The 17,311-nt window shown below is 47.7% G+C and overlaps 1 protein-coding gene across 1 annotated transcript in view; it reads left to right on the top strand.

Moving 5' to 3' along the window:
- Positions 1–17,311, top strand: part of LOC142570716 (ABC transporter G family member 23-like) — an 80,722-nt gene that overhangs the window by 32,005 nt on the left and 31,406 nt on the right. The window contains exons 4-6 of the mRNA XM_075679061.1: positions 79–280; positions 13,362–13,460; positions 15,230–15,423. Of these exons, the coding sequence (XP_075535176.1) occupies positions 79–280; positions 13,362–13,460; positions 15,230–15,423 (495 nt within the window). The remainder of the gene's footprint in view (positions 1–78; positions 281–13,361; positions 13,461–15,229; positions 15,424–17,311) is intronic.

The raw sequence follows: 17,311 nt of genomic DNA, 5'->3' as shown, positions 1-17,311 counted from the left end.
TCTGCTGTGCGGCGCGCTTTCGTCCTCGGCGGTCACTTGTGGACCCGACACTGACCGGCAGTTACGCGTGGCTCGCAGCGGCGGCCAAAAGCGGCGCGTGTCCCTGGCCGTGGCGCTGATCCACTCGCCGCCCTTCCTGATCCTGGACGAACCCACGGTGGGACTGGACCCGGTGCTGCGAGACGCTATCTGGCGCTACTTCGTGGTGCTGTCGCGCGAGCAGGCCACCACCATCGTGGTCACCACGCACTTCATCGAGGAGATCGCCGACGCCGCTCTCGTGAGCGTTTTTTGCATTTGTACTCGCCTGTGAGACACTGCAGAACGAGGCCAAGGCATTCGCAGTGGCCCTACGTGACTGCGAGCGTCGGAGGAGCTTGACGTCTTCGAAAGCAACCTTCGCGCATCGTCTCACTTGAGATACTGCGCCTTGTATGCTTAGCAACAGCTCGCAAACCCGGAGCAAACACAGGGAACTGTTTTTTGCATCCTGAAATATCTAGATATCTAGAGCTCGCACACTTACATTCAGAGTTCGACTCTGCAAAGTCATCTGACAGCGAAGTTCTTTGGATATTCACCTGGTCAACGGCTGCTCCCTGTTTTAGTAGAGCCTTGTCGGGCCACTCCCGACGCAGTTGACCACGTTGCCTTCAACCTATCGAACCCGAGTGCTTGCGATGTGAAAACAGGGAGATAATGAACGAGGAAGGTACACCTTCTCGAAGAAATCGTTACTGAGCAAGGTTCTTGGTACAAAATTATGTCTGACCCTTTGTGACCAGGAACCTCATAAAAAAGCGATAGCATTAATTTGCACTATATAAACAGCAAAACTGAAAAAGAATGCCTGCGCAAGAAGTATGTTGTTGCACATGACCACAGCTTCAACAGCCATTTCAAAAAGTGACCGGTAGATATGGTGTTCACGTTGTTTCTTTTTTACTTTTTTCTCCCTAGAGAACTCGTACGAATGCCTCCACCTGTCAAGTGTGCTTTCAATGAACAAGCGCGTGCAAACAAAAGAAAAAAAAAAGACGCTCTACGCGTTTTGTATACAACAAAACTGCACAGCACGTCCTCAGTCAGAAAAATCTCTTAGGCCAGAATTGTTCGTAATATCAAATTCCTCCCGATCTTGAAGCTGGACATAATGTTTGCGAAGGCAACCAGCCAATGACAGAGCACGTACCAGCAATAATATCCTTTGTGAATTCGCACTTTTATAGCGCATTTCGCTAATCTGTGGCAAGTGCTGCTTCGGTCAAACAGTCAAGTGCACCAACTACCGCACAGGAAGCACCGTGCAGCAGCGTAGTACTGTCCTTGTATATTGACGCGTGTACTTATCTTTATCGGGCGACCACGTTTCGCCGCCTAACAAGTGTTATCGCACAGCGCTGGACGCACCTGCATGTATCCGAAGTTTCTGGAAAGTTATCGATGCTTCTATTCGCTGTCTGTTGTCGCCGAACCTTATGTTATCTGATTTCATCGCCTGCCGTGAATGGTGTAGAACTTTGTGGAAGGCACGCGGGTCCCAACGATTAGTCTGGAACATTCGACGACTGCTGTATAAAAGCCGACGCGCTTGACCCGCTGATCAGATTTTCGACGATCGCAGACTGTGTTCGCCGCTATCGTTGTGCTATAAGTGTAGCCTGTTTTGTGGGCACAGGTTCGCCCAATAAAATTTAGTTTTGTCGTTCACAGTATTGCTACTGTGTTCTTCAACATCACCACCACGTGACATCTGGTGGAGGTGCTAGTGCGTTCATGTACCGAGCACCCCCGCAACGCCGCGATCTAAGCCCGAAGGCCGAGGACAAAACCAACATCGCCCAAGACCAGCGTGCTAGCCGCAGACTGCAAGGACTGCCCCCAGACCACGGACTTCTACCTGAGTCGACAAGGAAGATCGTGGTCAAAAGAACCCCAATGGCTGCCCCAGCCATTGGGGTTCTGTTATCGTATACAACAACCTCGGGACCCACCGACCTTCCATGGAGCAGCGACTGAAGACCCAGAATTCTGGCTGGAGACCTACGAACGAATCGCGACTTTTAACAACTGGGACTCCGACGACAAGCTGCGGCATGTATACTTTGCCTTAGAAGATGCCGCCAGAACGTGGTTTGAGAACCGGGAGTCGACCTTGACGACATGGGACCTCTTCCGTAGCGGCTTCCTGCGCACCTTTACGAGCGTCGTGCGCAAGGAAAAGGCCGAAGCCATGCTGGACACCCGAGTGCAGCTACCCAACGAGAACGTTGCCATCTTCACGGAAGAAATGAACCGTCTGTTCCGCCACGCCGACCCGGATACGCCCGAGGAGAAGAAAGTCCGCCTTCTCATGCGTGGTGTGAAGGAAGAACTTTTCGGCGCAATGATACGAAGCCCACCGAAGACCGTAGAAGAGTTCCTTCGCGAGGCCACCAGCATCGAGAAGACACTCGAAATGCGGAACCGGCAATTCAACCGCCGTACAAGCTCTACCCACTATGCAGGAATTCAATCACTGGCCACGGACGATCTGCGCGAGACCAACAGGGCCATTGTGCGCGAAGCACTGCGCAAGGTCTTGCCTTCGTCGCCGCCTCAAGTGGCCTCGATCGCGGACATCGTGAAAGAAGAGGTGCACCGATCGCTTGGAGTTCCTGAGGTGCAACCAGAATCACCACAGCCCCAGCCGGAAGCGATGACCTACGCCGCCGTCGCACGCCGTCAAGGCCCCCCTCCGCGATTGCGCCAGGGCCCTGTAACGCCGCAATACCGTCGTCCGCCGCCGCCGCCGCCAGCACGCCCACCCGTCGCCCAGCGCACCTACGCGAGGAAGACGGACATTTGGCGAGCCCCCGACCACCGCCCGCTCTGCTATCACTGCGCAGAAGCCGGCCATGTGTACCGCCGATGCCCATACCGCGACTTGTTAGAGGGTTCGCCGTCAACGCGCCGCGTCCACAGCTTGGCTAGCGCCCACGTGACACCGCCGATTACCTCGCCGCTACTCAGTGGAGCCCTGGACGGCCGTCCCGTTCGCCGTCACCAGGCCGCTACCTGTCGCCGCAGCGCCGACCATACACCGGCCCAGCCCGGGGCCGCTCTAGGAGCCCATATCCGGAAAACTAAAAGCAGCAACCGATGGAGGTGCGGTTGCTGTTCGTCGAACTGACGAAGATCCTCCGCCACCGACGAAGACGACGAAGAGACGAAGACATAATAATGACCCGCCGCCTTACCGACGAAGTAAGGAAGCCAGGACTACACCGACGAAAGACGACTTGACGACGCGACGTTCCAGCTTCAGTTCAACACGACGCAGCCGTTATCCGACGCCAAGACCTAACTGCAACGCTAGACAAAGAACCGCCGACCTCGATGTGCTTCTTGACGGCCACGCAGTTACCGCCTTAGTGGACACAGGGGCTCATTACTCCGTCATGAGTGGACACATTGCCGCCCAGTTGAAGAAGGTTAAGACTGCATGGGAAGTCCCTCAAATTTGCACCGATGGAGGACACCTGATTACGCCGACTGGAATCCGCACGGCAAGAATAACCATTCATGACAGGACTTACCCTGCCACCTTCGTTTTCCTCCAACTGTGTTCACGAGGCGTCATTCTCGGTATGGACTTCCTGAACCAACACGGAGCAATCATCGACCTGAAGTCGAAGTCAATAACGCTATATGCCCCCAAAAGTGAGGTAGAGTTGCGCAAAGGTCCCCCATTTCGTTTTAAAGCCGCGTGATAAGGTCACCCCTCGCACGCGCAGGAGCCCCCAAACTTAGCAATGCGGCAATAAAGTCTAAACGCTGTTCTATTTCTTTTCGGTGTGTAAAGGTACGTCGGACGTACGCGCGAATATTTATTAATGATACGCCGGACGTATCCATTTGAACTTTCTAAAGATACGGCGGATTCTTATGGACATATCTCTTCCGCAAAGGCGAATCCAGTGAAGATTCGCACTACCTCCAGAGTACAGAAGTTAGAATGCGTACATACATGTGCTACCTTAATCACAGGTGGGATTCTGCGCAACCCAGAGAGGAATCCACGCGCCGTAGCTCACTTCGATGGCAATTACAGTCAGCGTGGCTGAGTGCTCGGCATTCTAACCAATCAGGCGTTCGGAAGTCGCTTTATGGGTTAAATACTGTCACGTGGTAGTGACGTTAAAGAACACAGTAGCAATACTGTGAAAGATAAAACTAACTTTTATTGGGCGAACCTGTGCCCACAGAACAGGCTTCACTTAAAGCACAACGATAGCTGCGAATACAGTCGGTGATCGTCGAAAATCTTATCAGCGGGTCAATTAAGCGCGGCGGCTTTTATATATCAGTCGTCGAATGTTCCAGAGTAATCGTTGGGACCCGCGTATTTTCCACAAAGTTCTACCCTATTCGCGTCGCGCATACATGCAATCACATTACACAAGGTTCGGTGACAGGCAGCGGATGGAACCGTCGATAACAATCCAGAAACTTCAGATACATGCAGGCGCGTCCTGTGCTGTGCGATAACATTTGTTAGGCAGTTACAAGCGGTCACCCGGAAAAGTTAAGCAAGTGCACGTGTCAATACGTTCTAGACAGAAAGTTAGAGCAGAATGTACGTAAGTGCAGAAGATTCGAATTTCCAGACGCCAAATTTAACACAAACCATCCGGCAGAAAGACGAACAGTTTGCTAGGCAGTGGTGAATATTACAAGAGGACAAAGAGGTGTACAAGGGTCCAGTGGTGGCGTTGCGGTAGAATCTCTGAATGATGCGCTGCCGTACCGGGCTCGGTACCACTCCACATTAGTCTTTATTTGCGGCAGTTTGGCTGCCGTAGCGAAAGCCTTTCTGCCACTTTGATCTGACAATGGCAAATAGCGGAAAGCAGTGCGTCCTCAATATACCACTTGGGTCTTGTGTTTTTAAGTACGTTTATTGCGCTGTTAGGACCTGCTCTCTAGAACACCGAAAACTGTGCCTTTTAACTTGCGCTCCCTAGCGCTTGTACGAACGATGCATTAGGCTGCCCAAATGCGTGACCCGATTGATGACAGGAATAAACTACGTACATAACGCGCGTTCTCCGCTCCGGCAGCACGGAGGATGGGCTATTTTCTGTCATTCTGCTTCGTTCGATGTAAATGAAAAAATGATTTCGTCACCTCAGGCAAGATGCCGCAGACAACGAAATTGTAGACGCATGGCATTGATACCGGGTATTCGGCGCAGCAATCGGAGATCGTACCGCAACGCTAACCACTTCTTATTTTTTGCTTTAGTGCCTGCTTAATAAACACCAGTGAAGCTCTTAAGAGGAGGCTTTACCTCGGGGCAACTCTGATGTCACCCATTTAAAAACACGTGAAATGCAGAAATGCTTTTATGAAGCAAATTCTGGCCCGATATGAACGAAATTTGTTGTGTTGGAGAGAAAAAGTTCATTTCTAGTGACTGGTGGATCAGAATTTTGCTTTAGGCCCTTAAATTATAAGAAAATGCTATAAATTGCTAAGTTCTAAAAAATTAGAAACGCGAAGTTTACCACCGCGTAAACCTGCATCAATAGGAGGTAGTAGTTCTGTTCGTTAGAGCATGTAAAGCGGACAAAATTGATGTATTCCACATTGCTCTCAACTGCATCGCTAATATGTGATTAGGACTTTTGCAAAACCCTAGTAAGCCTTATAACAAATCCACGTAAGATATTTATTTATTTATACATTTAGTTACCCTAAGGGCCAACAAGGGGAGGGGGTACATGGGACATCAAGCAGAACACAATTATCCCAAACAAAGGAGCATTTTAGGTTGTTAATGCAGCACTTTGGTACAGCAGAAGGGAAGGGACCGAACTTCTCGTGGCAGTGGTGTGGCCGTTATTGTGAGCAAGAACACGTCTGTATCGTTACTAGAACAAATTGATAATTATGAAAGTTTGTTCCTACAGATCAATTTGTACGGGTTCTTGTTTAACCTTGTAGCAGTGTACCGTCCGCCGTGCGCCACGTCAGATTTCCCAACCAAACTTCATGAACACATTGTTAAACATTGCAGAAAGACCATAATAGTGGCTGGCGATTTTAACCTTCCCAGCATAAATTGGAAGAAACTTTCGTCACCTACTCTAGCGGACCAAATTATTTTCGACAGAATGTTAGCTTGCGATCTCGACCAAGCAGTTCACGTTCCAACACGGGTGCAGGTATCTGCTTCCTCTATTCTTGATCTGGTTTTTCACAGCAGATCTCTTCGAGACGTTGAAATAACTGTTGAGGAAGGCATATCAGATCATCGGCTAGTGTGCTTCACATGTCGAACAGATAGTTTAAACAATAACACGCTTAAAGATTGCAAATCCGTCAAAAACTATACTAAAGCAAATGACGAGTCCGTTATTGATTACCTTGAACTAGCACTGGAAGACTTCTCTGGCATGATGTTGACTACCTATGGCTAAAGCTGAAATCCATTTGCCACTTCTGTATTGATAACTTCATCCCTAGTAAAATGAAGAAGGTGCACCGAAAGAATCCTTGGATCAATCGAGATATAATCCACCTCGTTAAAAAAGTAAAAAGATTCCGAAGGCAAAAAAAAATTTGGCCCAGTATTGAACGAGCTAAAACAAACACTCACTAAAAAAATTGGAGCAGGTAGGCAGTCTTATTGCTCCCACACGCTGACCAAATTTCCTAAGACTCACCCTGAAAAATTTTGGCGACATTTTAACTAACAACAGGCAAGCTCTTGACCACCTAAAGATTAATGGTCAGATAATTCAAGATAAGCAACACCAGGCATCCAAATTTAATCATTACTTCCATTCTATCTTCTCTGAGTCTAATCAGTGCTCTCCGGTCATTGCTGAAGGTGTGGAAAACGTAAATTCTGATTTTATAACATACGAGGGTATATTTCTATGCTCTTAAATCTAAACACAAAAAAGACATGCGGTCCTGACGGCATTTCTAATGCTTTTTCGCTATGCCGAGTGGCTTTCACATTTTCTTCTCATAATTTTCCACTCGCCCATATCTTGTGGCATCGTTCCATCAGACTGGCGGGTCGCTCGTGTTGTGCCTGCATTTAAGAAAGGCGACCCTACATTACTATCAAACTATCGCCCTATATCACTGACGGTTACATCTTGCAAGCTTTTAGAGCATATTATCTCAAATTACATGACAGAATTTCTTGAAAAACGTGGTATTCTGTCCCCGTGCCAACACGGCTTTCGTAAGGGGCTGTCTACCACTACTCAGCTTCTCTCAAGCGTCTACGCTTTTGCCTCCGTTCTTGATAAAGCCGGCCAGGTTAATGTTATAGTTCCTCGATTTCAGCAAAGTCTTCGATAGGGTCTCTCATTTTGGTTTGATAACAAAACTAAGCAACTATGGGTTTCCACCTAACATTGTAAACTTGATCTATGCATATTAGAGCATGCGCAGACAATTCGTCGATGTTGAGGGCCATTACTCTGGATGTCTCCCCGTAAATTCGGGAGTGCCGCAGGGAAGCGTGCTCGGACCGCTACTTTTACTAGTATATATTAATGACATAACAGCATGCATAGACGATAGTATGAGTATTAAATTGTTCGCGGACGACTGCTTACATTACAAAGAGATTAAAGATGCCAATGATCAAGTGATCCTGAATAAAAGTCTTACTGCGATTTCTGACTGGTCCGACACCTGGGAAATGAAACTTAATGAAGAAAAAACGGTTTTTATGCGCATTACCAACAAAAAACACCCTCTAACATATCAATACACTATTAATCAATCCGCGGTCTCTGAAACAGACTCCTTTAAATATTTGGGTGTAACCACCAACAATCGTCTAACCTGGTCGCAACACATCGATAATGTTTGTGCGTCTGCTCGACGTAAACTCGGCCTGCTGCGACACAAGCTGAAACATTCTCCTCCATCCGTGAAACAACTGGCATTCAACACGCTCGTAAGGTCGCGATCAGAATATGCTTGCGTCGTCTGGGACCCATTCACGAAAAAAGATATAAAAAAACTGGAAAACATAAACAGGCTTGCCGTCCGCTACATATATAATTGTTGTTGACGTTATGACTGCCCCTCTCAATTGATTAATGATAATAATATTGCCACCCTAGAATCCCGAAGGAAGGTAGCACGCCTAACATTGCTTTTCCGCCTTTGGAAAAGGGAACTACAACTTGGTCATTCACCCTGTCTCCAGCCGCTACCAGCTAGAGCTACCAGAAATTATCACCCCTACAAAATAACCCCTATTTTCGCGCGTACAAATTGCTTTAAATATTCCTTATTTCCTAGAACAATAAATGATTGGAACTCTCTGCCGACCGATGTATTCCTGTCCAATAACATATTACATGCCATTGAAAAACTGCATTTCAAGTAAACGTGTGACCACATGAGTACTTTCATGCGTGTTAGCATAAAAAAAATACAACCTGTGTAAACTGGTACTGTATATATTTCTCTCCTTTCAATTCAATTCCTTGCATTGTATGCTTGTAGAATGTGTTTTTTATGTATTTATATCATCGTTCACTGTACCTCATATGATTCAATGTATATCATATTTCATATGCGCTTCTTTTCTTTGAACGTATTTAATTACATTACTGTATGAACGTATTCCCTCCTGCCTGGGTCACAAGTTGGCCTGCAGTATTCTGTAAATAAATAAATAAATAAATAAATAAATAAATAAATAAATAAATCATGGGGAGAATGTAAATATGCTTACCAAATTGCACAATAAACAAAGAAAGAAGAAAAATAACGGTCGCGCACAAGTGCTCTGGGAGAGAAAGTTTTGTCACTGAAAGTGCTAGGAATCTAGATGCGTTAGCAATGCTGAATGAAATAAAGAAGACCGTGTTATCGTGGCAGTCCTGGCGGGTAACTAATCCCATTCTTTTATTGATAAGGTTAAAGGCGAATTCTTGTTCTTTTCTGTGCAGGTGAAGATAGGGTTAACTTTGTGGGCATTATCAATGCCATGTGAAGTATTAGGTGGCGGTAAAACATGTGAACGGACAAATGATATGTTGGTTACATACGGAGCGTGAAATAAAGAAAGATAATCTAGCGAATTTTATGCGTATTGCGAGCGTCGGCATGTTGAGCGTTTCCTTCAGAGATGAAACGCTTTGAAATCGCGAGTAGGTTGACAAGATGAATCGCACTACTTTATTCTGGACGGCTTCGAGTATAGGTTTGCGAGAGTGATATAGTAGGGATGACAATGATTGATGCATATTAATTAGCACATCAAATTTTTGCACCTCAGATGTTGTATTATGTGTAGCTCACAATATTATGATATCGCTTCTCATAGCTGAGTTTTTCTTTACCTAATATGTAGATGTAGAAACATGGAAAGGTAAAGGCCGCATGCCTAAAGGCTAACACAGGGCAATGTGCGATCCACTCTGTACCTGTAACATTAACCACTGACTGCAAACATATCAGTTTTATTTTTATCTGCTGGTAGCGATCGACAATATACGAGACAAATGTTTATCACAGTCTGTGAAAGTTGACACTTTCGACTGCAAAACGCGCCCGAACAGAATGAAAGGTTGCGTACGCCACGCAGTATGCTGCAATGGTAACTGTTGGGAAATGTTTTACCCAGCATGTATGCAAAGTCTTCACGCCGTAGCCGGCAGAAGCGGAATATTTGCTTCAAAGAAAACTTCACCTACGCAGTGCAGACAGTGTAGCACTGAAGGAAGCAAAATGTCGGCGTCGCATCCATAAAGTTGGCTTCACCCGCAGCATAGCGCAACATTCGACATCAGTTTAAACCACGTGTTGACGCTCGACGAGTAGCGGTGCGAGCGGCGCTGTAGAAAAAAAGTGGTGCAACTCTGCTTCATTTGCGAACATGTACGGGAACACCACAGGAGGCAGGCACGCTCGCAGAGTGGCCTTCGGCTCATCAATGCGACAGGCGCCTGGATCCTCAAGAATTCACTGAGACAAGCCTTCTAGGCGACGTAAGGTGCAGACACAGAGGGAATTGTTCGAAGCGTATCGCATCCAAAAGCTGATGTTTGCGTCCCTACTGCGTCTAGCCTCCTCGAAAAAAGTAAGCCATGTACCTAACAAATCGGTAGCTTGTTTGAATCTTTGCTTACTGCTTACTTTCGTGGGCAACTGAGCTCATCGGTTTGAGAAATAAGGCGTGCGCACATTGGGCAGTTCTGTCTTCTGCTTTCTGTTTGGTTGCCAGCACATATTATAACCTGCTGTAAATGACTCGCTCATCTATCTTAACGAATTCTTCCTTCGCAACATTTCTAGTTCGCGTACCCTCTATGTACAATTTCGTACTCGGTTGTGCTCCTCGTCCCTAGGGGAAAAAGGGGGAATCAAGTATAAAAGGGCCGATAAAGGAAACGGCTGTTGCTCTGTAGCCCTTGAAGGCAATGCGTGCAGGCGAAATCCCTAAAAAATCAACAACAGTGATTTCCTAATGTTTGCTTGCATTGTACAAAATGCTTTGCAACTCCCTCAATGGTCAACACGTCCTGTCTGATCTTGATTTGCTCTGATACTAACAATATTGCGGTAAGGCCTTGACTTGCTCTTTATTTTGATGTAATGTAGCTGTTCCTCTCAGCATTTCTGCTTTCACAGCAGGCGCCAATACAGTAATTGGCTATGGGACCTCCTTGTGTATTTCATATTTATCCATAGAGTTTCTCACTATACCACCTAGAAGGAAATCTGGCGCCACTGTCTATGGGAGTTTCCTAAGGGGCGCTGTGCTGTCATGGGAATGACGGTATATGTGTCTGCGAGGCTTGTGTTGGCTTATGCTGTAAGAGACTTCGTCTAAAACGTGGATATGGATACACAAATAACGCGTTCCTGAAGTAAGATCTTCATAAAAGGTTTTCATTTACCCATAATATATCTTCCAGTAAAGTTTACTCACTCAAAATGCATAACCAAGTGAACAAAAACCAGAACAAACGACAATCTGTTCCAATGCGAGCGCGCATCTTGTCGTCTGTCCTCCAAATTCAGCGGCCCGCTGATATTTTCTACGTTTCATATGCAACATGAATGCAGTAACAAGCTCTCATAATTAAACAGAACTTGTTTTTGTGTAATAATAAAGCTAAAATAGTTTTTTACATGCTGTTTTAGTAAAGAATGAATCATTGTGAGAGGCAGAACTGTGCTTACCAGGCTAGTCTTTAAGGTTCCCCGACTCCGAGAACGATGCCAGTCCGAAGTCACTATATACCGGCATATACTATATACTATATACCACAGCGTAGCAGGGCCAGATTTCCCTCTAGGTAATATAGTGAGAAACTCTATGAATTTATCCAAAGATGTAACCATTATGTGAAGAGTAGATGAAGTAATATTCTGAAATTGAGGACTAGCTACCTGAAAAAAAAAAAAAAAAACGTTGGCTCCAGTCTTAGGCTTCCCTTCGGTCTGTGTTGATCAATTCAAGTTTCCATCACTCCATGGATCCTTCGTTTTGATTGAATGAATTATGCCCTCTTGTACTGATATCACTTATCAGCTCAGCCATATCCATCATACCTCGCGTTGCTGCACCGATGGTGCACTTTAATCAGACTCACTTTGGCGCGCGCCAGCTCGCCACGCCTTGCTCGCGTCGTGTCCAAAGACCTGGCCGTCGCCCATTGAAAAATGGGGCTGTGATGCCCACTTTCTTCAGATAACTGCTATAATACTACCACGAATATTTATAGGACCCTTCGTTGCTTTGTACAAAATGTCATTTGAGTCACTGCGCCACTTAAATGATAATGGCGGCCCACAAGTGGCCTTGCTTTCACGGCGTTGCGCGGTGACCACGCTTCGTAGCACATACCTCGCGGCTTCGACCATGGTGCTACTTCATGCGGACGTGTTTGCGGATGCTCGTGGTATGGTTCGTTTCTTCGGCCAAGGCGTCATTGGCTTTGATGAATACTTCGTTGCTTACGCGAGTCACGTCCTTATCAAGACGGAATCCAATTACTCAACTACTAAAAAGTCAGAGTCTGTAAATATTCTTGGCAGTAAAATAATGCCGCTCCCTACCTAGCCGGTCTTCGCTGAAATCGTGGCTGGTAACCACGGTATTTGTTAGTTGACATTTTTCAGCTCAGGCGTTCGGCGCGGAACGCTTAAAAATGTACTTTTGTGCTATGTGCTGCTCAGTCTGCAAAATTACGGCGCGGGGGCATTTTAGCGCTGACTCGTATTGTGGGCGAGTGCCGCCATCGACGTGGCGCGCAATGAGGGTTCACGTGGGCACAGGTATTTCTAACTTAACGTGCCCTACGTTGAGGCAGTTAAAAGAACAGTTATAGTAAATTCTACAGCAACGATACACCTAACTCATTAAAAAAAAACATTGGTTGTTTACCAAGTATTGAAGAAGATTAACTGTGGTGCGGTGAACTTAATCTTTTCCCGGTTTTATATTTTTCTAGCCGGTGGGCTCTAGCTATGTGTCCTGGAAACCTATTGTAGTGTTTTGCAAGGAAATACATAGTCGTTGAACTCTGAGGAACAACAATGTTTAAGCATTTTCTTCTTCCTCTGGAGCAAAGTGAACACTTGTGTTGATGATTGCATGCAAACTGCCTCATATGCTGTCATTGAAGTCTTGAGGAACAACAAAATTTAAGCATTTTCTTTTTCCTGTGGAGCAAAGTGAACACGTGAGTTGATGCTTGCATGCAAACTGCCTTATACGTAGTGATTGAAGTCTGAGGAACAACAGACTTCAAGCATTTTCTTTTTCTGTGCAGCAAAGTGAATGCTTGCGTTGGTGCTTGCATATAGACTGCCCCATAGGTAGTGACTGATGTCTGAGGAACAATGAAGTTTAAGCATTTTCTTTTTCCTGTGGATCAACGTGAACGCTTGAGTTGGTGCTTGCATGTAAACTGCCCCATACGTAGTGATTGCAGTCTGAGGAACAATGACGTTTAAGTATTTTCTCTTTCCTGTGGAGCAAAGTGAACGCTTGAGTTGGTGGTTGCACGGAAACTGCCCCATACGTGGTGACTGAAATCTGAGGAACAACGAGGTATAGCATTTTCTTTTTCCTGTGGAACAAAGTGAACGCTTGAATTTGTGGTTGCATGCAAACTGCCCCGAAAAAAAAAACACTTCACTGTCAGGATAAGAACACGATACCGAAAGGTGCGAAACCATAGTTGGCAACGCTGCCTTCTTTGTCTTTAAATAGTCTACAACAAGACCACCTATCTCGAGCACGCGGGTGCAAACGCCCTAACCCCTTTCGAGTTCGATTTGTGAGTGGGCGTCGGATGGTGTCGATCAAACTGTTCGCGCAGGTGGGAATCATGCGCAACGCCAAGATCTGGTGCGAGAAACCGCCTGAGGAGCTAATCAGCTTGTACGGACCGGGCACACTGTCCGACGCCTACCTCAAGGTGAGCTCTCGCACTGTCGCTGTGCAGGATGTGCAGCACCACTCTTCCCAATTCTCGCTCTTCCCTCGCGGGCGACAGGAATCCGAGGGACTCTTGTTTTAAGCCAAGTAAAGAACGCGTGAAGTCGAGAGACAATAAAGCGAAGGAAACTGTTTGGAGGGACACTAAAACTCAATCAGCTAAAATTGATAAAACGTTTTTTAAGGTGTGTAATCGTTAATTCCGAAGTAATAGGTTGAATATTAGAAGAGAAAATGGCGGTCAAAGTTACAATCTTGAAATTTGCGCTGAAACCCTGGGGCCTGGGCGTTAGAGTGAGGTCACGGATTGCAAGGTATTCTGTCGCATTCCGACCATCGTGGTTCAATATACGTCCTTGAATCTTCCTATGTTCAGTCTTTCGCTCTTTTAGAATATAATGTCAGCTATATTGGCCGATAAATATTTAACTAGATCCGAGGAGACAGCGTCAGAATTCGTCATGTTACAGCGAGCCTGGGCGGTAATTTCGCGGGTGCGTCGCTCACCTTCTTTTGTTATTGCGTCATTTTTTTTGGCTTACCAAGCATCTTCTGGCAGTAAGAGTTGTACTTCTGGTATTGTGAAAGGATAATTTGCTAACACTTGTCAAACCACATTTCCGTTGGTAACCCTTTAAGCTTTCCTCTGAGGAAAAGTATTCTTTATTTTACTAAAATGTCAATCGAAGTAAAGGGTTACCTTTGCGCGAACTCTAATATACTCAATCAAGAAAAAGGAAAACAAGGGTCGAAGTAATGAAGTGTTAACCGGTGGGATCGAATAACTGTGGCTCTCGTAACGTGTGCGGTGCCCTGCCAACGGCTTTCTTCACGCTCACTTTTCAAGTTCTGATGCATACCAGATATACACGTGTGAACTGGAATTGTGAGTATGGGTTGTGCCAGAGGATTTCGAACATTCAGTTGTCCTCAGGCGCTCCGTAATACGTGGTTTTGCCAGCAGGCCACTTGGTTATTCACCCGTTACCTCTGCCTCACCGCATCGAGGCTTCCGAAGTCGAGACTCTCGCTATGCAATGAACGAGAAGGATCAAGCGAACAGAGGAACTTTATTCAGTAACAACCGTATTAGGCCAACAAAAATTCCGATGAAAGCGCGTAATGATTGTATTTTTTTACTGAAACTACGGGACACCTAAGGCGCACTCCCGGCGCCGCCGTGCTGTCACCGTATGGACGCTGATGCGTGACCCGCGCGTATATGGAGAAGCTCGGACGTTCTCGAGAGGTGCGCAGCGGGTTTGGCTGCAAAAGCGACGCTGCTGGCGTGAGCGTTGTGTGCGTACGCGATAACGTTTCTGCTGAACAGCGGCGTCCCTATATCCTCGCCGTGGTGCATGCACTGGTCTGAGCAGAACAGGCAGCCAAGCCGCCTTTTGGGCACGAATGGCGCTTTTCAGTCGGTCTCATGTCGTGCGCCCTCTATCGGTGCGATGCTAGGTCGCTGTTCCTGCTTCTAGGTAGCAGATGTCTAACGTGCTGCGTCGTCGTACATCGCCTTCGCCTATTGCCAGAACGCCGTGTGAGGAGCTCGAACACGGCATGCAATTGCTTTCAATCCTTCGCAAATGGGCAAAACTGCCAATTTTGCTGACGCGCGTCCTTATATACATAAGGGTTGACTTATGTATATAAGTCAACGGGGCGTATGGTGCGTTTGCAGCGCCGAACGCGAGTGTGTCTGCTCTTGGCAGAGGAGAAGCTCACGTGCAGCCTTCCGTCCGGCAGGTGTGCCGCCGCCTGGACTTCCCCGACGAGAAGGACCCTTCGCCGCCTCCGCAGCCGGTGCAGCCGCTCGAGGTGAAGCTGGCCAGCATTCCGGACACCATGTTGACTTGGAAGAACTGGGCGTCGGTGCGCTCCGTCACCCGTGTTCGGGCGCTGGTCGCCAAGAACCTGCTCAAGATTATGCGCCGACTCGTGTGCGTACACGGTTGCTGGCGCGATTGCGAACGTCCGAAAGTTGAGCGAAATGAAAGAAAAAAAAGCCATTATACAGAAAGCTTACGTCCTATGCCCGTCAACGATCTCAAATGAATGTGAAAGGCAGGAAGACCCGCCCGCGCGCAGCATCGCGCCGTAGGGAAGAAAATGTGGTATATGGTGCAGAGCGAATAGGTCAGCACAGTGTCTTTTGTCTTGTGTCTGTGTCACTAACACACACACACACACACACACACACACACACACACACACACACGCACACGCACACGCACACGCACACGCACACACACACACACACACACACACACACACACACACACACGCCCGCACACACACGCACGCACACACACACACACGCCCGCGCACACACACACACACACACACACACACACACACGCACACACGCGCGCACGCACGCACGCGCGCGCGCACACACACACACACGCACACGCACACGCACACGCACACACACACACACACACACACACACACACACACACACACACACACACACACACACACACACACACACACACACACACACACACACACACATATTGAGCGCGACCCATGACTGACTCTTCTTCGTCTCTACACATCATTATCACTTGTACAAATTTCTCATGTGTAATTGTCATCACCAGCCGCACAGCTTGTTCTTCGTCGTAGCTAGAGGTCGGTTGGTTTAAACGGTTCCTTAAAGCGATGGCAGGTACTTTTAGTTCCTGCAACCTCTCGCCATTCTCACTGGAGCTCCGCTCGGATCGCCGCATACCACCTATTACCATGCTTGCTGCAGACAGTCCGAGCACATCCTATACTACCACCTCAGCACAGTCTTAGCCATCCGTCATGGCCATCCACAACAGCCACCGTGACCCGCCAGTCCTCGCTGGTCTGCGGGGAGATGACGTCGAGGAATGGCTCCGAAACTAGAACCTGGCAAGCGACTTCAATCAGTGGGATAACTCACAGAAGTTGCACAATGTCCCCTTCTACCTCACCGATGTCGCGAAAACGTGGTTTTGGAGCCATCAGCCCGATATCCCCGACTGGGAAACGTTCACGCCGCTATTTCGTCACATCTTCGGCACTTCCGCTGTCCGCACTGAGGTCGCGCAGAAGTTCGGTGAGCGCGTCCAGTTCTGTGGGGAATTGTGCACACCCTACACTGAGGATTTGCTAGTCTTGTGCAAACATGTCAACGCCACCATGTCCCATAGACAACCGCATGCGACATATTGTTAAAGGCATAAATATCGTCGCCTTTAACGCACTCGCCACACAAAATCCTGCTAGCATCCATGATGTAATAGCTACTTGCCAGCGCCTAGAGGAAGTTCAATCTCTACGAATATGCGCGGATAACACCGAACTTCGGTTGGCTTCAGCAGTAGAATTGCGCACGATCTTACGTGATATCGTTCGGGAGGAACTTCACGGGCGCTGCTCTTCCTGTGCGCCAGAACCTGGCGCCGCCTCTTCTTCGACCGGCTTTCGCGACATGATCAAGCAAGAGATCGCCTCTGCGTCGCGTCTAACGTTCTCCGACGGCCCCTGCGCTCGCCCGGTGCCAACATATGCCGACGTCGCGGCGCTCTTTCCAGTCGCAGCGGCCCCTCAGCAAATGGACCACTATGTCCCTGTGGCTTGATTCTCGCCACCAGTGCGTGTACAGCCTTACCGCTCCGCTCCGCTTCCTGCTCGACCCATTTGCTACTATTGTGGCTAACGCGGGCATATCTCCCGGTTCTGTCGACGGCGTCAACAGGATGAGCAACGTGGTTATATATCCGAAGAGCGAATAGGCGTCCGTCCAGCAACGGGCTGCCAGGGAACCTCCTACCACTCTTCCTTTCACCGATC

This window comes from Dermacentor variabilis, chromosome 2 (genome assembly GCF_050947875.1).
Source record: "Dermacentor variabilis isolate Ectoservices chromosome 2, ASM5094787v1, whole genome shotgun sequence".
Lineage (NCBI taxonomy): Eukaryota > Metazoa > Arthropoda > Arachnida > Ixodida > Ixodidae > Dermacentor > Dermacentor variabilis.
The sequence above is the reverse complement of the archived record's forward strand: the minus strand, read 5'-3'. Positions and strand labels throughout refer to the sequence as shown.